This window comes from Schistocerca cancellata, chromosome 9 (assembly GCF_023864275.1).
Source record: "Schistocerca cancellata isolate TAMUIC-IGC-003103 chromosome 9, iqSchCanc2.1, whole genome shotgun sequence".
Lineage (NCBI taxonomy): Eukaryota > Metazoa > Arthropoda > Insecta > Orthoptera > Acrididae > Schistocerca > Schistocerca cancellata.
In genome coordinates, this window is record NC_064634.1 from 7310670 (window position 1) to 7332507 (window position 21838).

Here is a 21838-nt window from a genome sequence, read left to right on the forward strand (position 1 = left end):
TAAGAGGGAAAAGTGCCCTCCTGAAAATGCAAAACCAGTGGCTTTTATAGTGGAAATGAAAAATCACATCAACTAGTTTCTGGTCACGAAAGCACATTATACCAACAAAGAATGGAATTATCTTAACCCTAAACTTAACGTTAATATTATGTGGCAGATGTTCAAAAACATTAAACAACATTTTAAACACCTTCACTCATCCTCTGATTTTGTTTAATGTCTGTGGCACAGGGAAGATTTCAGTTCATCACCCATTGCTTTCCAATAAGAGGCCACTCTTGCCTTCCTTGTGACAGAGATTCCAGCATGGTGAAAAAGAAAATCAGAAAGGTGGATAGGATATATTTGCTGAAAGAATATGCAGAATCCAGAGGAAAATGAATTTTTCAGTGAAAATACCGAAAACAAAAAGAGATGCTAAATGTTAAGGAATGGTGGCTGAAGTTACACAAAAAGAATGCTATTTCCACTGAAACTCACAAGGAAGGGCTTCACCTAGAAATAACAAACAGCACTTTCATGGAACACAATTCATGCAGTTCTGCTATTCACATGAAACTCTTGGTGGTGTTAAAGACAGGTAATTCACTGATGGGACAGAAGAACAAATGTTCCTAACTGGCTAATTGAATTGTAATTCCACTAAGCCCCAGGAGTCAGGCTTATGATGGTCATGAATCCATAAATGAGAAGAAAATGCATGACCTATGGCAATTTCTACCATTCCTACCAAAAGAAGAAATCATCAAGAATTTCTATTCTGTCATATAGAATTGGCCAACATCTGTCAAGAAATGAGCCCTGTGTGGAGTATAATGCCAAACGGAATGGAAAATAGCCATAATTTGTTTGATTTTTGTCCATATTAGGAATAAAGTATGTGTTGAGTACTGATTTATGTTCATTTTTTACAACATATTGAGAAAGCCCACAAGTTTAGTAAATAAATTTAAACATACTGTCAAGAACATATATTAGGACTGCCTGCAGAGCATTGACATTCATCCCTCTAAATTCATTTTAATGATAAATGAGAAGAAAAATCGGATTTCAGCATAATTTTGAGACCTGGGACATTTTCTGTGCCTCCTGAAAAGTTTAGTTTCTTGGAAATGCGGAGTTTTTCAATATTCCCAGCCATTGATCTTCAATGACTAATTTCCTATCACCTCACTTTTCCAAAAAATGATCCTGTCCTTGAGGATTTTGCTTTTTTCTTCTAGCAGTGTATGTTGCTTTTGGGAATATGAACAGCCAGGTCTTTAGCACCCATACTAAAATCTCGATTGTGCTTAAAAGGTGATTAAACAATACATGCAACATGAGTTATGGAGCCACTGGTTAACACACACACACACACACACACACACACACACACACACACAGAGAGAGAGAGAGAGAGAGAGAGAGAGAGAGAGAGAGGGGGGACCCTTAGTTCCACTGTCTTAGTTTCTTTTCTCTTAAGCTAAAACTCTCTTGTCTGGTTATTCAGTCTCCCTTGCAATCCTTCTGCTGAGCAGTTTAGGGGACTTTTCAGGACAACTGCTAATCATACCAAAGTACTACACTCGAGTACAGCAGTACTACACTCTTCCCGGCTTCTGCCTTTTTTTCTTAGCTCTCTCCAGTCCATCACTCTTTCATCCTCAAGAAACAAACTAGTTCCAAAAGCTAGGATTATTTTCTGCAGTTTTACATGTGTCTGTCGACAGTACTAAAAATGCCAGCACCTGAAGGTTGAGTACTGGCCAGCAATTACATCTCACAATTTAGTGCCCCTACCCAGTTAATGGTCGAGATTACCATTCGTGTGAAGACATTCGAGGCATGACAACAGAAAACCGTTATAAACAATTAACGGTAGAGCTTACTCTTCTACAGCTACATCTGAACTTTGCAAGGCATCTTACAATGTATGACAGAGGCTAATCTGCATTCTAAATGGCAGCACTTCAAACTTTCCTAATATGATAGCAGGTCAGCTTTTTAACAGATGTTGGCACATCGATGGGCATAACGATTTTCAAATCAAATGAGATTACAGAACTGAAATGGGAAGTATTTATGCTGTCACCTGTTTGCTATAACATCATTGGAGGAGAGGGGGGGGGGGGGTTAAATATGTCTGGTATTGTCAAAGGTAAGCTGCATTTCCCTCTTAGTATAACGTAACATAAAAAATCGTGACAAGAAATTCACACAATACAGTCTAAACTTACAATCTTGAAAGCTGGGCTGTGAAATAGGGTTTGCAGCCTAGGCAGTGTACTGTATTGTATTTAAATTGGGGAGCCAGAAACGACTGAGAGGCTTTGTCCCGCCATAGCCCTCAGTGGGTCAGAACCCCACAACAGGCCAAAGCAGTCCACCCACACCACCGCCGCCCCACCCCGAACCCAGGGTTACTTTGTGGTGTGGCCCCCAGTAGACCAACCCACCAACGGGTCTGACGAGTACAACCCCAAATGTTTGCGTGGTAGAGTAATTATGGCGTACGTGTACGTGGAGATAGCGTTTGCACAGCAATCGCCGACTGAGGCGGAATAAGGGGAACAAGCCTGCATTCGTCGACGTAAATGGAAAACAACATTAAAAACCACACATAGACTGGCCGGCACACCAGACCTCAATACTAACCTGCCAGACGGATTTGTGCCGGGGACCGGCATGCCTTCCCACTCGGGAAGCAGGGCGTTAGATCGCACATCTAGACAGGCGGGCTAGCTTAGGCATTCAATTCGTGTGAAAGAATGAGAAAAATAATAAATAACTGACACTGGCAGAGACTTCATGACTAGTGAGGATGATGTCGGATGCCCAGAAACAGTGCCAAATATCATGTGCCAGTGAAGAAACTAAGGATATCCTAAAGTCACTCTGGGCCCACATCCACTAACTATAGAAATTGTAGCACACCCCCCTCCCGTGCTTCTCAGGTGACTACCCTGCCTTTGACAACTGAAAACAGAAAGTTATTGCCATGGGGCTGAAACTACTTCCTGTATCCTAGTTTGTTTTTTACTAAGCTTCTTCTGAAAGTTTACTGTCAAAAATTTGAAACATCTTGACAAATTTTAGTTCTGCACAACCATGATATTCACACCTAACAAAATTTGTTCCAATTTTTTGAACTGAATTAACATTTTTCAACTGAATTAAAATGAATGTTTTGACAAAGGTAGCAATACAAAGAGGTAAAGAAACTGCTAGCCCTGCAATGTGAAGAATCCATCACTGCCAGCAAGAACCTCTGCAAGTCACCAGTCGAAGTGTTTGGGATCTCCTGCTTTCCTTAAGCAGTCGCCTCAGCTGCTAAGCTACTGAACTCGAGTGCGCTTCCAGATTCATGTCTAAGTTTACCTGTACAGTGTGTGGGAGTAAGAACAATGGGGGAACGAATTTGGTTTGTGTCCACGGCTTACTCTACCACAAAGAATGTACGCCTTAATCATCACATTTTTAACTGACAAAGATCTCATTTTAGACAAAAGTAACAAGTTACCAACAGAAATTGGACCTACAGACATGAAGACACTCAAATGATAGCCTCCATTTTCCTGACTCAAATGACATCCTCCATTTTCCTGTAGTTCAGTTAATGAAAATGACAGTCTATACAAAACTTACTTTGCCGTCGAAACAAAATCGGACAACTCCCCATCGTCCCTTTCTAACTGCTCCAATGTCCTTGCTTCTCCAGTGGACTGCAGGCCAATAACCACACATTTACCACACTTTACAGCCTCCCTGTAACACAAATGCAAAATGTATTAGTTTTGAGACTTTTAAAAAATTTGCATTGAGATAAACAAGATTACTTCTCAACTTCATTCTGTTGCTTTATATAACTCCCTATGAACATACATTAGCATACAGATATAATAATCAGTAAAATCCGAGGTATCAGCAAAATCCGAGGTACACATGAAGACTGGAAATGTCAAACATCCCTCCGAGGTACACATGAAGACTGGAAATGTCAAACATCCCAAGTGCAATTTTTTTCACAAAACATGTTTTCAATGCTATTGCATTCTTGGTATTCTGTCGTGTGTCACTAGACTCGTCCCAAGTTGTAAATTGTGGAGAAAATGTTCCTAACATTACTAGGTGATATACGGTCTTCGTGCCAAGTGCTGCTTCCCTTTCAATTTTCAAGTGCCACATGTCAAAGTCTCCTCTGCTTAGTTGATGTGTAGTTCGTGTGGTATGCATAGCATGTGGTAACTTAAGTCCCCCCCCCCCCAATAAAACATCTTTGTAATGGAAGTAGATAATGTGGATTTTACCCACCACCAGATGCTCCAGTCCACTCACATGTCTCTCCTACCCCATCAAAGGCAGAGCTACAAGTGAAAGCTGTCTACAACCCGAGCTGCAGCCACTGTGCTGCTTTCGATGTAGACAGGACACCTATCGAGCTGCTTGTCCAGACAAACGGCTACCGCTACACTGTGGCCGAAAGATAACTTGACCACCCAATTGCTGACCATTGCTGCTTCACACAATGGGCTTCACTTCAATGACCATTTCACAGCCTGCACCATATGGATTCTCCCTACCAACACCAGCTTTTCTGAAGTGCAAAGCTGGGAACTCTCCCTGCAACAGGCAATATGTCCTATGTTGCCATAACCAGCCTGGCCTCAATATTCGCTAGCCCAGTCCTCTCTACCTATCCCCTTCCCTGCTCACACTGCAGCACTACACATTCAACCAGTGCACTACACACTTTTCCCCTTCTCTCGGTCCCTCCTCTCCCGTAACCACTCCCCCACCCCCCGGCCCTTCCATCCCACCACCCACTCACAACCTCCCAATTCTGCTACGCATCCTGCCCCACTGCGTCCCTGAACGCTCCCACAGGCAGCACGCTCAACTCATCCCCCGTGTGGTGAGCAGCAACCTGTCCTACTCATTGTTATTTTTGTAAGTATATTATACAAATACAAGTTTTGTGACAAATTTGTTATTGCTTCTTAATTGAAAATATGTTACATAATTTTTTTTTTTACTTATTCCGCATCAATGAGGATCATTAAACTTACGACAGTGGAAGGAACATTGGTATCTATCTGTGCTGTAAATGTGTTTGTGTATTGTTTATGACATCCTTGAGGATCTTCTCACCAGATTCATTAGCATTACATTGATATCTCTGTCCATTAACTTACCGTGCCACTGTTACAGCATGATTAACTTTAGATGCGATACACAGGTACTTAAAGAAACGTTGATGTGAAGACCAAAACTGTCCCCACATGGTCTTTTTCATACGGTTCTCCGCATCAACAAGTTCAGCTGCCTCCTGGAACTTTCGCATGGCATCCACCCACTGGAACACAATCATGCAAATGGAGTTCATAACAGTACAGCAAATACAATTACAAAATATGGTTTATGGTAAGCACTTGGTGAATACATATAACAAAAGGAGTAAAGATAACAACTTACCACAAACCTGAGACATTCAGTGGTTCATGGGCACACAAACAAGACTGCAAATACTACTAAGCTTTCAGACCATATCCATCTTAAAAGACAAGTAGTACAGAAAACGAAAACGCACGCGCACGCGGAGAGAGAGAGAGAGAGAGAGAGAGAGAGAGAGAGAGAGAGAGAGGAGGGGGGGGGGGGGGGTGATAGTTGCACGGGACACGAATGTGGCAACAGTAAGTTCACTTCAGTACAGGTAGGAGGTGTTGCATGGGGTACTCAACAATGTGTGGGGACAGACAGGAGAGACAGGATACGTGGAGAGGGAGACTGCAAACAGATGCGTTCGAGTGTCAAACTTAGGCACTGTTGTCATGACAGGGATGGAGGAGAGAAGCTAGCTGAGACTGAGGCCTGAGGACAGTGTGATTGGAGGATGTGCCGTAAGAGCAATTCTGATCTGCGTAGCTCGTTGAAGCCGATACTACGGTCATTCACGATATGTCCGACATCGGACAGGTGAGGAGTGTGGTAATGTATTTGAAACTGACTGCAGAACAATTCTACTGAAACTGACAAACGTGCTAACGACATACATTTCGCATAAGGCTACGAAGGTACACTAATTGATCAAAAGTATCCGGACACCTGACTGAAAATAGCTTACATGTTTGTCGCGCTCTCCATTAGTAATGCTAGAATTCAATATTGTGTTGGCCCAACCTTGGGCCAAGATGACAGCTTCCACTCTCGCAGGGATACATACGTTCAATCAGGTGCCGGACGATTTCTTGGGGAATGGCAGCCCATTCTTCACAGAGTAAGCTGGTTTTGCAAAACATCCCAAATGTGTTCTATAGGATTCAGGTCAGGAGTCTGTGCAAGCCAGTACATTACAGTGATGTTATTGTCATGTAACCACTCCACCACAAGCTGTGCATTATGAACAGGTGCTCAATCGTGTTGAAAGATGCAATCACCATCCCCGAATTGCTCTTCAACAGTGGGAAGCAAGAAGATGCTTAAAACATCAATGTAGGCCTGTGCTGTGATAGTACCACACAGAACAACAAGGGGTGCAAGCCCCCTCCATGAAAAACACGACCACACCATAACACCACTACCTCCGAATTTTACTGTTGGCACTACACACGCTGGCAGATGATGATCACCAGGCATTCGCCATACCCACACCGACATCGGATCACTACATTGTGTGCCATGATTTGCCACTCCACACAATGTTTTTCCACTGTTCAATCGTCCAACGTTTATGCTCCTTACACCAAGCAAGGTGTCGTTTGGCATTTACCGGTGTGATGTGCGGCTTATGAGCAGCCGTTCGACCATGAAATCCAAGTTTTCCCCCTAACTGTCACAGTACTTACAGTGGATCCTGATGCAATTTGAAATTCCTGTGTGAGGGTCTGGATAGATGTCTGCCTATTACACATTACGACCTTCTTAAACTGTTGGCAGTGTCCGTCAGTCAACAGACGAGGTCGGCCTGTACGCTTTTGTGCTGTACGTGTCCCTTCACATTTCCACTTCTCTATCACATCAGAAACAGTGGACCTAGGGATGTTTAGGAGTGTGGACATATCGCGTACAAATGTATGACACAAGTGACACCCAATCACCTGACCATGCTCGAAGTCCGTGAGTTCCACGGAGTGCCCCCATTCTGCTCTCTCATGATGTCTAATGACTGCTACAATCACTAATACGGAGTACCTGGCGGTAGGTGGCAGCACAATGCACCTAATATGAAAAACGTATGTTTTTGGGGGTGTCCGGATACTTTTGATCACATAGTGTACATACAAGAAATTATGGCTCTTACAGAGTCATATAAACAGTCTTTTTCCCCACCATCTATTTATAAGTAGAACAGGAAAGGAAGTAACTAGTAGGTACACAATACCCTCTGAGACGAACTGTATGGTGGCTTGCAGAGGATGTACGTAGATGTAAACATAAGGAAAACTTTCCTTATGTGTGCATATGACAAGTAGCGAAGTCCTCGTCGCGTATGTAAGTTGTCTAATCACTATGATAGTGAGTCTTTCGTGATGGCACTGATATGTAAAACATTCTCGTCTTTGTTGCCACATCAATTCAGGATAAAATCTCAAGCTTTCAATGACAGCCTCCACTGTCATCGCCAGGGGCAACTGACTATCTTCACTGCAGCTGTGGTGACCTTATATAGCGCGTGGACATCTTCCGACTGGTCGGCTTGTGATTGGTCAGCGATTATGCATCGCTGTCGCAGACGGTGTCGATGTCTGCGCTAGTGGTGCCATCGCCGAATGTAGTGCATGTTCCTCAAAATTCTCCATAAAAAAATTAGCCAATGATGGAGACAACGGAGAGCCCATCGCTGTAGTGTTCGTCGTTTCATAAAATTTATTACCATACAAGAAGAAGGTGGTTGTCATCACAAGCTGGAACAGCTTTATAGTTTTAGGAGGAAAAAGATCCCCCAGCATTTTCAAAGTGTCCTCCACAGGATATATAATTTGGGCCCTCCGTTGTTTCCACATAGCAAATAATTTAAGAACTGTGGTTACAAGTGGCAGATCAGCAGTGTTTTTAGCGTAGGGAGGGCAGAAACAAACTTTCGTGACTGTACTCCGAGCAGTAAACTAATTGAGTAACATTTTAACAATGGACTCGAGTACGCTCCATCTGACCATGCTCTTGGAGCGCTGCTCAATGAGTTATTACAACATAATAGCAGTTGTGAACAGTGCAGCCCAACTTCCGATTTTGTGGCATGTCCCATTCCGACTTCTGCCAGTTGCTTGCGACTCACACTAGATGAGTGGTCCCTGACATGCTACGCCTCAGCAACATCACAGGTGCAGCTTTAGATGGGAGTGGGAGCAGCAAGAGGACAAAGGCCGAGGTGAAAAACAGATACATCGGATTTCAGCATGCGCTTGTAAAATATCTGATCCACAGGCTTGTGCTTTATGTGACATTGTGCACAGCTTTCCAGGGACTTTAACATAGCCAGTTTTAACCCCAATAGGGTTGCAATCTGAAGAAGACACTAGGTCAGTAGTCAAAAATATTGTTCAGGAAATGGTATGATAACCTGACTTGTACACCACAAATCCTCATCTCTTCTACAAACCCAAAAATGTACCATCAACTGGTACACACCTTTCTTGTCTTTGATGAAATCTGTAAACATTATACTAAAACTGAAAAGAGGAAAGTACATTAGATATTGAAATCTCAAACTTTCAGCAATTTATAAACTTTTCTTACTAATCTTCCTCTTTGTACCAAGATTAAAATTGACATGCAGAGCTAACAAATGCTCAAATTTCATGTAAACAAAACTGAAATAACTTCATAATTCAACCATATGGGTGTGTATTGTGTATTAAACCAGGGACCTAGAAACGATGGGAGAGGCTTCATCCTGCTGTAGCCCTCAATGGTTCACAACCCCACAACAGGCCACAGCAGTCCACCCACCCCACCGCTGTCCCACACTGAACCCAGTGTTATTGTGTGGTTTGGCCCCCAGTGGACCCCCGCCCCCTTCCCCTGGGAACGTCCATACCAGACAAGTGTAACCCCAAATGTTTGCGTAGTAGAGTAATTGTGGTGTATGCGTACGTCGAGACAGTGTTTGCGCAGCAATCGCTGACATAGTGTAACTGAGGCAGAATAAGGGGAACCAGCCCACATTCGCCGAGGTAGATGGAAAACCACCTTAAAAACCACCCACAGGCTGTCTGGCATACCGGACCTGGACACTAATCCTCCGGGCGGTCCCCGGCACGCCTTCCTGCTCAGGAAGCAGTACATTAGACCGCGCAGCTGGGCGGGCACAACCATATGGGTATTAATGATAATGCATTTTGCTACAACACGTGTTATTACTCACAAGAGAATATGTTAAAATGGAAAGGCTTAAGTATGAGGCTATAACTGACACTTCACTACAGTATTTTCAAATATTTTCTCAGTATATACACTTCACAAAGTAATTAATGATCACTTGCTTGAAACTCCATAACTGTCTCCCATCGTGATGCAAAGTTTAATGACGTCACATTGGCACCAAATTTCACAACAATTCTGTCCAATGCCACCACAGACGAGTCACATGATGGGAAGGTTCTCACACATTCTCTTACCCACATTTCAACTCTTATCCTGTAAACTCTCCAGTAACTGTGACACCCAGCAGTGAAATCAAATCCACAGTTTTATTATGGGTGCTGAGGAAAACTTTTCAGACACACTGTCACTCATACTTGAGAAGAAAAGGCCTTGGGGGATGGTATAAAGGGCATCAATGAAACCATCCCTTCCATTGGGACACTGATTCCCAAGAGTAACATGGTCGAAAACAACAGTTTGCAGTGCTATGAGCAATAAAATGACATTTTTGGTGATCTTTGACTCAAGATGATTCAACCTTTGTCTAAGGAAAACGTGGAGCTGCAACATAACTGAACGTGACCCGTTTCCTTTGGAGTGTAACACGACCACAATTTTTTCTCTGGTATACAGGTAGAACAATAAGGAACTGTCAAAAATCTTTCACAGGAATTTGAACGTGATCCAAAGCAGCACAGTGTTTATGCTTTTTCAGCCCTCTGGTTTCATGACCTTCTGTGGCATCATCTTGGGGTGACAGGAGCTGCAAGCGTGACATGAGCACAAACAAATCAGTGAAGGGTCCCTGTTACACCTCTCTCCTCTCACATGCATGACACACGGGCATGCTCATGTATGGGGGAAGGGGGGGGGGGGGGGTCTACCAACACTACTTGACAGGTGTAGGTAGTAGGGAAATTAAGGTGGAACAGGACAGTAGAAGGTTAGGAAGGATCACATTAGGGCGGGAGAGGCTGTTCCAGCAGGGCACAAGCAGGCACTGGTGGGTAGGTGTGGGCTGTCTCACAGCCCTATCACAGTCCACGCAACTGTACTGCAGAGGTCAAATGCAAGAGAGCTGGAGTGTTTGAGCAGCTCCCTACAATACCCGGGCACGTGCGTGAGTGAGACGGGGAGAGCCCGAGGGCACCTTTGCTCAGTGGACGGTGTTGGAAAACAGTTTGAGGAAGAACGAGTAGCTAAGAAAAGCTTTTGAGGTAGAACGAGTAGTTAAGAAACGTTTTGCCTCTTTTTAAATGCACAGCCCCTACTTGCTGTGCCTTTTATTTGGTGAGTAGTGATATACTATCTTACATGTTACGTTAGCCAATATAATCCACACGTCAGCAGATTTCGAGTCACAGCTCCACGTGTACGAGTTACACAAGCTATGTGTCTTCAGTGTCAGATGACCTAGTTTCAGGGACAGGGGCAATAATTTGCTGACTGAGAATATGGCTACTTTGTTACTACAGTACGAAAATCATATATTACCCTCCATGTGCTGGTATGTAAAAGAGTTTACTGAGTTCTGAAGCAACGTTATAGAAGCTAGACACCTGCACTATTGCCTCCATATTTCATAAATGTAGTTGGCAGGTATCCGAGTGGTACTCTTCACAACTATGCCAGTCACTAAATCGCCACTATTAACAACCACACAACTTACATTCTCAGTTGAAAGAGCAAGGAGCTCTCTATAAAGTGGGGGAAACTGTATAAAGATCAGAACCTACAATTTTCCCAAGCCTACTGGTTTAATGTTCTGGTGCTCTTGAAGGTGGTGCATGCAGGTTTTATTACGTATCATTTCCTATTATTACTGGATAACAAGGAGTGGCTCACCAACTTTACAGATGCATCATAAACTCTGATAAATTCATCTGCTAAGGAAACTTCATCTACTTTGAATGAAACACCGTGGAAACTGAGCTGCCGTGCAATATACATTCCTCGTAATTTCATATCCATTGCCACAATTTCCATAGCACCAACTCCTCTGAAAAAGAAGGGAAAAAAACCTTTAACTCTTTCATAGAACTATTGTCAACATACAGAAAAACAATGGCTTCGGCAATGAAAGGAGTCAATTTAACATCTACGTTCTGATACATCAGAAACTGAGACTAAAAGAGTGAAACACAAAACAGGAACAAGACAATTTGAATAACTGAAAACATTTACGCAAACTTTAACAATCACTGTTGAGATTTCTGTTTCCCTGTTTCTTGGTTCAAATGGCTCTGAGCACTATGGGACTTAACTTCTGAGATCAGCAGGCCCCTAGAACTTAGAATTACTTAAGCCGAACTAACCTCAGGACATCACACACATCCATGCCCGAGGCAGGATTCGAACCTGCGACCGTAGCAGTCGCGCGGTTCCGGACTGAGCGCCTAGAATCGCTAGACCACCGCGGCCAGCTCCCTATTTCTTCCGTATGTCATTTTTTCCATTTTTGTACCAGGTGACAATAAGAACCTTTTGGCTTCAAATAAAGCTAATCTCAGTGTGATTCTACAACTTTCAAAAGTTGTCCACAGCTTCTTCGGTCTCTCTTTTTAGCCTCAAAGTTACTTTCAGATCTTCCAAACTATGTAAAAGTAAGAATTTAATTTAAAATTGCTCCATTACACATATGCAATTCACCACAGTCTGTAAAGCTTTTCTTCCAAAATGTGCTACTGATGGTAATTGCAGGAAGCTGTCCTAACTTACATCTACAATTTTCAACTGCAATACACTTTGTCTCAAAGCAAACATCAGTTAACTATATGGTTATGCTCAAACAAAACCAATCCTATTTCTGAAACTTGAACACATACAGATAAAATGTCATGGCTATTTGAATATTTGGTGAAGCATCACAACTGTTGCACATACAATCTAATCAATTGATAAAAACGAAATCCAGAAACAAGGCTGTAAGAAGGAAAAGGACTAGTGAAGTTTAGGAAAAGGGGTAGGGTCTTTCCTTCTCATTCCATCTAGTAAGTATCCCCTGCTCGAGGTTCTGGGTGACTTTTCTGAACTCTAACTCTTTTCCTAAAACTCTCCAGTCTTTTCCTTCACCCCTCTTCCTTCCCCTTCAAACCTTCTGCCAGAAGAAGGTGCCACTGACTCCGAAAACTTGCATAAGTAAAATCTTTTTCATGTGTGTTCTTCTGCTGCCAGTGGGTGAGTAAATATTTTATTTATTTAATTACATTATATTAAAATAATAATCAATTTCTTCTAATTACAGGTGAGCAAGGAAATTAATTATTTGTACAAAAATTTGCCTCTCGCATAAGCGTTGTCACTGGAACCTGTATTAATGCAGTAATTAAGCATGAGAAAATTTATGACCAAAATTACACAAACATGGTGAAAGACAAGTGAAACTATCAGTATATATTCCACACAGACACCATTCCACAACCAATGAAAACAATAGACGAATATGGAAGAGTTAGAAATCTAATACACTAAAAGAGTTTCAGAGCAAATTCTGATACCAAACCTACCACGGGAAAAATGTCGCCCTACGTAGTAGCATCATGAAACATTCACATTACTCTCAAACGTTTGGTATATCTAAGAGTACCATTATATTTAAAAAGAAAGATGATGAGACTTACCAAACAAAAGCGCTGGCAGGTCGATAGACACACAAACAAACACAAACATACACACAAAATCAAGCTTTCGCAACAAACTGTTGCCTCATCAGGAAAGAGGGAAGGAGAGGGAAAGACGAAAGGATGTGGGTTTTAAGGGAGAGGGTAAGGAGTCATTCCAGTCCCGGGAGCGGAAAGACTTACCTTAGGGGGAAAAAAGGACAGGTATACACTCGCACACACACACATATCCATCCATACATACAAGACACAAGCAGACATTTGTGAGTACCATTATTAATACGATGAAGTTTGGTTCCATGGGAATAATTGTGGCCCATAAGTGAAATGTAATCCCAGAGAAAAAGGAAAGTCAGTACTGGTTGGATTATCATCTGTATCTTATTGCAGACCTAGATTTCAGCAGAAAGCGCAGCTACCGTCAGTACATTGTAGGTAGATACAAAGACTCAGCATAATTAACAGCACACATTACAATATAACTTTGTCATGTACAAGCATCAATCAATACGTAATATACGCCATTATAATAATGCTGAGGCTACACGACTACCTGCAATGCACTCATGATAGCTGCACTCTTAGCTGAAATCTAAATCTGTCCTTCCTGTCCTGGATTATTAATATCTTTACTAAAAGATCAATATTAGCATCTTGTTTCAGTAGGGTACAATGTCATTTGTGTTTGAGAATGTTCCTGAACTTATAGTTATGCGCCAACAGGGATGGAAGAGGGAAGGGGGCACAGGAGGGGGGGCCTCGGACAGACCACAGGCCCTTTTGAGGTGCCGTAGTCAGTCAGTCGACAGTCAGTGGTCGAGGGTGACGGTCGGGCTGTGGGCCAGAAGGGCACACAAAAGGTTAATCTGAAGTATAATGAGTTGGAAAGTGCTAAAGTGAAGTATTTGAGCCGTGCTAAAGATCGAACTATTACGCATCAAGAAAATAAGGAAACATAAGAGTCAACTTTCTAAGTCCGAACAGAACGGCACTGCTCCAGCACATGGAAGTATCGACATGAACCAGCCGCTAGGCACAAACATTTTGACACAGTTAGTCGGTCACTAAGACAGCGACATCAACATTTCCGTGTGCGAGTCCAAGCAAGCTCAGCAGAAAAGTGTTACATGAGTGCAGAACAACCTGCTCTGTCATTCTCATAATACTATTTAAGAAGCACTAAGGAGGATGACCCGAATTGGTTAAGCAAATGTAGCTGAAAGGAAGACCGTTAACAACTCGTGAAGAGCAAAACCAATTCAGTCACGACGAATGATGACAAAAAGTAGAGACCCTCCCTGACGCCATAAGTACTTCACCTCACAAGGTTAAAGTCAGTCTAGAAGTAGGATCAACGGTGTCTGTGTAGTTCACACTCAATTCTCTGATTATTATATTGTAACACCTCGTGTACGAGATAGTTCCTTACTCCTGCCACCTTACGAGATGACCACCGATCTGTAACTACAGTTGATAGAAGCTAGCCTATAGTATCTCCTGTCACAAACAGATAGTCCGGTGACCTACCAACACCATTCCAGCCTGGGGCACAAACTGCTCTAAATTCCAGCATCGCTCGGTCAGATGGCCTACCAGACCAGAGGGGCAGGATCGACATTTGACAGGACATCTGACATCGAGGTCAATCTGATGGGACAACACAGGCAGTGACTCGGGAGGGACAGAGTGCTCCCAGAAAGGCACGCGAGTTGCAACGCACACGCACTGCAGTCATCGCCACTTCCAGGCAGAGCTTCCAAAGGGGCACATCTTCCACACTGTGGGTGACAACCCGCTTACTAGAAGACACCGACCCGAGCATAAGGCCGATGGCAGTGACATATGGCTATCGGAGCTAGCTGCCGGGTTCAGCAGATTCCTCATTGGCTCGCTAAGTCACCAGCTGCCGCTGAAGTTAGAGAGATGAGATGTATTCAGTGAAATAAATGAAGTAATATGAATCACGTTTTATTGCATCTGGTGACATCACACGGGTTCCTCATCCTTCACTGTGACAAACGGTAGAGGTTTCCACCCCAGGAGGAGGTGACCCTTGCAGAATATATGTGAGAAGTAATTTTGTGATGAAAAATTATGTAGAATTGTGAATTTTCAGCAGTTTGAAGATTGCAGAGTGATACATGTATAGCATCAATTAGCAGCATGTGGCAAAACTGATCTCTTGGGCGATTGTGTCTAACAGTCAAACATCAGAAGTAGTCTTGAACAATTTCGGGTGAGATAGTTAAATGATTGAAATATTTGGATCATGAAATAGTTGAAAGAAAAACTGATTTGTGTGGATAAGTAATGTTGGAGTGAGAGAAAATGACAAAGGACCATGAAACTACCATAATTAAAAAAGTAATTATGTTTCATTTGAGTTATTCATCCTTTTCAGAACAAGCATTACATATACTGTAGTTCCCTGCACATGTAGGACACAGTGGTGCACACTGGTTTAGATACAAAGTTGCCTGTGTATCTGATGCAGCAAACTGCTCGCACTCAACTGATTGCAGTACACTTGAGTGAATACACTGACGAAACATAGTAGTATACAAGGGCAGTTTACATCCAGTGTGTTTGAATTGCTGACAATCACCTGCATTTCCCTAACATCATTGCTACTAAATACAGCCAATGGCCTGAAACATAACAGATTCAAAAATACATTAGTATATGGTACATTTGCACCGAGTGTGTTGTAAAATAACTTGCACTGTCAATTTCTTCCTCAGGACAGGTGTCAATAAATGCAATATTCACTTCTGAATTATAATTTTATTTTTTGTACAGCTTTTGCACAGGTTATCAATATTCTACAGTGAGCTTCTGTCAGCTACCAACTGCTAAAAATCTCACAAAAAGTCTTCAAAGACTATTTTTAGTAGGAGAAACAGGCTAACAATATGTGCAGTTTTCTGGGAGAGCTTTCCCTCTTATCTCAACATTTCCACCTGGGCAACACATTTACACAGAGTACTCAGGCATTAATATAATATTAGCTCAACCACCTCGAAAACTACAACTCCTGAAAGAATCGTACTTTGCTCTTTTCTGTTTTACTCTGAAAATTCCCAAATACATTAACGCAAACTGTCTTTCTTGAGGATAATGACAGAGGAGTGAAAAACTACACCCAGTACGTACAAAGTATTATGTTATTCAAATGTATTTCTTGAAGAATGTGTTGTGGGTTAATGAGTTACAAAGTACTTACATTAAACTTATGACTATAACTTTCTCTTACCGCTTTTCAACTGCTGAGATAAAGTCATTAAACTCATTGAAGGGCGTGCCCTCCCCCCAGATACCTAAACGTGTCATATACGCCATGTTCCGAGGTTCAGATGCTCCAGTAGCAGATGCGTACACTACACGTGCTTTTGGAAGTTTATTTTGCAGCTCGAGGACCTGTAAAAAGTAATATTAAGGAGTAGTTACTACAAAAGTAATCTTCTGAGCAAATCAAAAGGAAGACAAATGTTGCCATATTTCTTCTGGCTTCAACAAAATAAATAACACAACTGGGGTACTCATGCTGAAAGCTTTCAACTTTTCTGGAAATTGTAACTGTCCCATAATGAAAAACAGTGCATAGTGAAAAGAGACACTAACAGCATGCTTCATGTATGCAAAATTTGTTACATATATTTGAAGAAATATTGTCAATGTGTATATTCATATTCTGCAACTAAATCATCTCCATAGGTACCTGTGATGCTTTTTGATTGAGCATTTTGGTAACTTTCATACATTATCTTACAAGCTCTCTGTATTCTTAGTCTGTCAAAGTATTTCTAACACTTTTCACCAAAGGCCCAATTTCACCCTACATGCTAAAATTATTTTCATTTACCCCTGAACATCATTGCTTCCCTTATTATCATTCCACGGTACTGCAGGCAGACATTGCTTATTACCTGTTCCCGTACACCTGAGGAAAACGGTTCTATCTGATGATGTTCATCGATATATAGCAGCGAATTAGATCAAAACTGTGTAGTTGTCATATACTCACACTCCTCCCTAATCACTGACCATCACATTCCCGCAGTTTCAATGTATCACATCCAAAGTAACAGTGACCAGACAACCGTTACTTGAGCTGAAGTTAAGAAGTATGCAACTGCCACAAAAAATACAGACTAAATACAATTACATCAGAACTGTTTGGAGTCCAGTACAATTTTTCAGTATGTATAAGTTTCTCACTCGCACCAATTTGATACAAAACATATTGCTACCGAAGTATCACTCAAATTTCAGAAAGCATGCCTCATAAAAACTTAACTTTTCTATCTGAGGGAGTATGTCATCTTCCACTCAGCTCATTCAGTTTAGTGCGTCCAGCATATATATGAATCTACATAATATAATAAGCATACGCATACCTTTAGTTTAACAATAGGTAACAGCAACACTCGTTTTAAAAAAAAATAAATAAAAGAATAATAAGTAAAGCAACAATAATTCAACAAAGACTACAACAAAAAGATAGCTGACAACAAACTATAGCTATCTTTTTTGTCATTAACTAACAAGAAAAAATGTTGCTAAAAAGATAAAGAAAACTAATGCTACACACCAAAGGATGATCATACTTTTTTTATTCAGCAATCTTCAGTATTTTAGCTGTCTTATTTGCTTTCTTCAGTCACATTTACAGTGTTCATGGGAAACTGTTCCTTCACAGGGGTTCCAGAAATTCAGTACTTCCAGTATTCCCTCCAAAACCTCAAACCTTAAGCCAGCTGAGTCCCACATGATTGGCATTCCGAAGGCACCCCCCTGCACACAAAGGTTCTTCTCCAGAGATAACTGAGGGAAGGGAGCACATGATCCGGGAACTGCGTCAGCTACTGGGCACCGCACCGGAGTCAGCTGCTCTTGAACTAGTGGTCAGCGGTGTCAACTCTCGATCGTGGGGTTCCAGGTCCAATTTCTGGCCGGATAGGGGATTCTCTCTTCTCAGGACTCTTAGTGTGTGTGTGTGTGTGTGTGTGTGTGTGTGTGACTTTGTCACCATTTCATCACTGACATCAATGGGTGCAAGTCACCGAAGTTAGATAAAGGACACTAAACGGGCGGCCCGACTACCCACCATGGAACTCCCAACCAATAATGCTGTATAGATATCACACAGTCACTGTTCCTTCCATCTAAACTGAGCTGCACAAAATAAAAAAAGTCCCTTCGGCCCCATACAAACTGTCGCAACTGCTTCATACACTCTTTCGGTTGTCTTGATCCACGTACCTAGTACCTAAAATAAATACGCTTTGAAGCCTACCAATTATGACTCAAAAACTTTGATCATTATCACACTAGCCAATTTCATCTTCATCCATAACTTATTCATCTCCGAGAGCCAGACCCATCAATAAATCAGAAAGCAGCTACGGAAACCCAGGTGATACTGCTCTGTAACAAACTTATCCTGGGCCACACAAAGGTAGAACAATAAGGAACCGTCAAAAATCTTTCACGAGAATTTGAACGTGATCCAAAGCAGCACAGTGTTTATGCACCTTAGTACATCACGTATTCCAACAAATGTTGAACAATGTTGGGTTCTGTCACTCTGCTACTCCATTCCTCATTATACTTTTCTCTTATGCTATCAGCATTTATGGTAGATTCACACTGTATGCTACTAGAGCAAAAGGAGAAGAATACAACAAAATGTAAATCTCAGTAGAGCGGAAAAGGAAACATAAATTTTTATGAACAGCCCTTCCAACACTGAGGGAAAACCATGGTTCACGTTGCTTTGCAAAAATCAAGTACTTAAATACTAAAACTCGTAAACAAGAAACTGTAGCAGATGGAAGGCTCCTACACTAGCCATGTAGAAAGAGTACTAAGTAAAATTCTTCAACTAACTGCACTCTGATTTATGGTTACAATTTATTCTACTTTTTATATTCTTTTTTTACTGGGAAAAGGGAGTGGATAAGAACAATGGTGGCGACAGCACTTGCACAGATATGTTACTTCTTGTGCCATACACATTCTCTTTCCTGATAATTTAAGGATTCTCTATTCAAAAATTTTTGGAGCTTTTTTACACCTTCGAGCACAGGTGATAGAAATCTGTAAAGACCACACACAAGCAGCCTGCACGGTATACTAAATCAGCCAGACAACTATCCTCTTTCTTGATTATGAGTTAAAAACTGAACTTTAAATTCTGTACTTCATTCAAAGACACATCAAATATTTCTCTACTCTATTTTATTTCTGACTTTTAGGTAAGTCATTACACAAAACATTTGACATTTTTTCTATTCTTTTTATTTTTTACTCTCGTGTTTTGTTCAGAAAGCTAGAAGTACAATATATTACAACAATGATCAGTATTGTATTATTATTACAAATATATATATTAGAAAAGCAAATGAGATGTCCTAGAGGATATTTATTTGCTAGATTTTTCTTAAAAACTCCAATTACTTTCAATCAAATAAACCCTTTTTTTTTTCGGAATTAGACCCACACTGTTCAAAGTGATACCCCGTTTGTCCATTTCCCAATCTTCTTTTGACTATGAAATTTCTGATAAAAATGCATTGTGTAATTTATGGAGAACCTTTGTCTTGCTATAAAAGTTATAATTAGCAACAATATGATTAACTGAAACTTCCTGGCAGATTAAAACGGTGTGTCGGACTAAGACTCGAACCTGGGACCTCCGCCTTTTGCGGACAAGGGCTCTACTGTCTGAGCTACCCGAGCACAACTTACGCACCATCCTCACAGCTTTACTTCTGCCAATACTTCGTCTTCTGTGAAGTGTGGAATGTAGGAGATGAGGTACTGGCAGAAGTAAAGCTGTGAGGACGAGGTGTGTCGTGCTGGGGTAGCTCAGCGGTAGAGCACTTGCCCGTGAAAGGCAAAGGTCCCGAGTTCGAGTCTTGGTCCGGCACACAGTTTTAATCTGCCAGAAAGTTTAATATCAACACTGCAGAGTGAAAATCTCATTCTGGAAACATCTAGCTAAGCCATGTCTCCACAATATCCTTTCTTTCAGGATTGCTAGTTCAGCAAGGTTCGCAGGATAGGAGCTGTGTAGTTTGGAAGGTAGGAGACAAGATACTGGCAGAAGTAAAGCTGTAAGGATGGGGTGTGAGTCATGTTTGGGTAGCTAAAATTATAGAGCACTTGCCCGCAAAAGGCAAAGGTCCCGAATTCAAGTCTCGGTCCGACATACAGTTTTAATCTGCCAGGAAGTTTCATATCAGTGCACACTCCACTGCAGAGTGAAAATCTCATTCTGGAATATGACTAAACTGTTTAAAATATAACAGTAACTACTTAATCCATTTGTGCCCATTAGGCTTTATTTTTACATCAAGTGATAAGAATGAATATTCAAATATTTTAACGTGCTCAAACTAATGACAAGAGAAAATTTGTATTACAATAACCCAGGAACAATGCCAGTAGATGAAAAGTATCTTCTGTTACTGAATAGTATACTGGGAACAAGAAAAGCAACTGATACAGGTATGAAAGCAGCTGAAGTGCAAATGATAAGCCTGTCTCTGTTAACAGAACAACTTTGGTATCCAACCTGAGAATAGGATGCTTTATGCATCTCAGTATTTCCAAATTATTAAAATGTTTGCTTTAAAAGCCCAGAATGTTATTGGTTTAAAGGAGAGTGTCCACACCCCACATAAAGTTTTGTATTGGCATTGGAGTGTCAATAACATAGGCAATGACAAATATTAAAAATCTATGTCATCAATAACAATAATATTAATGTTAAAGTAAAAGAAGCAGTCTAGAACTTGGTGGGAAATTGTAACATAAATGAACTGTATTTCTGTTGTGATCATTTCTAATACACATTGAATACATTACAAGAAATGTTCATAAAGTATGCAACAAATTCCTTTGTCCACTGAAATATTCTTTTCATTCAATTAGTATATTGAATATGTACATTTGTTTAGCCTCCTGTGAGGCAAAAAGCAGATAGTAGAGACATACCGTAAGGCCAGTCTTGGTTGGTTTCGAGGAACCAACAGGACACAAATTCTTGGCACGATGGCATTCATCGAACACCACTGGCCCATCAAAGTCATCGCCACACCATTGCAACAACTGCTTCAATCTAGTTTTATATTTTCCACCAGACTGAGATGATTCACCTATAAGTGCTGAATATGTTGAGAAGATGACTCCCTTCTTCACATTTCCATTCACCGCAGATGAAATCTTTGCATACTTGAACTGTAAGAAAATAGACATTATTAATACACAATAAAATTTAACAATTTTTAAAATTATATTTCCAGATTTGTCTTCTAGTTTAGACCTCCTCCACAGGTCTTTTTTACGCGTATAACTTTAATTCAAACAGCACAGACAAAGAAAGTGACTAAATAAAACTTTTGTGTACACAGCAAAGATAAAGTCGAAGTTACGCCACTTACATCATGTCAGGATACAATTGATCTTAATCCTACCACATACATCTATATCTATACTCTGTAAACCACTGTGAAGTGCATGGCAGAGTGTATGTCATCCCATTGCACCAGCTTTTAGGGCTTCTTCCTGTTCCATTCACATGTATGGAGCAGGGAAGAAAGATTATTTCAATGCCTCTGTGGATGCTGTAATTAATCTAATCTTATCCTTGCAATCTCTATGGAGTGATATTTAGGGGTTTGTAAGTATATTTGTAGGGTACTTAAAGCCAGTTCTTGAAACTTTGTTTGTAGACTTTCTTAAGGCAGTTTACGTCAATCTTCAACAGCCTGCCAGCTCAGTTTCTTCACCATCCCTGTGATACTCCCCCAAAGGTCAAACATGCCTGTGACCATTTGTGCTGCCCTACTCTGTAAACATTCAAAATCCGC

General features: G+C 41.2%; 1 protein-coding gene across 2 annotated transcripts in view; it reads right to left on the reverse strand.

Moving 5' to 3' along the window:
- Positions 1-21838, reverse strand: part of LOC126101610 (protein strawberry notch) — a 274618-nt gene that overhangs the window by 147126 nt on the left and 105654 nt on the right. For both annotated transcript variants that reach the window (XM_049912293.1, XM_049912294.1), the window contains 5 exons: positions 20964-21206; positions 16216-16379; positions 11188-11341; positions 5175-5335; positions 3628-3747 (listed from right to left, as the gene is read on the reverse strand). In XM_049912293.1, coding sequence (XP_049768250.1) covers positions 3628-3747; positions 5175-5335; positions 11188-11341; positions 16216-16379; positions 20964-21206 — 842 coding nt within the window. The remainder of the gene's footprint in view (positions 1-3627; positions 3748-5174; positions 5336-11187; positions 11342-16215; positions 16380-20963; positions 21207-21838) is intronic.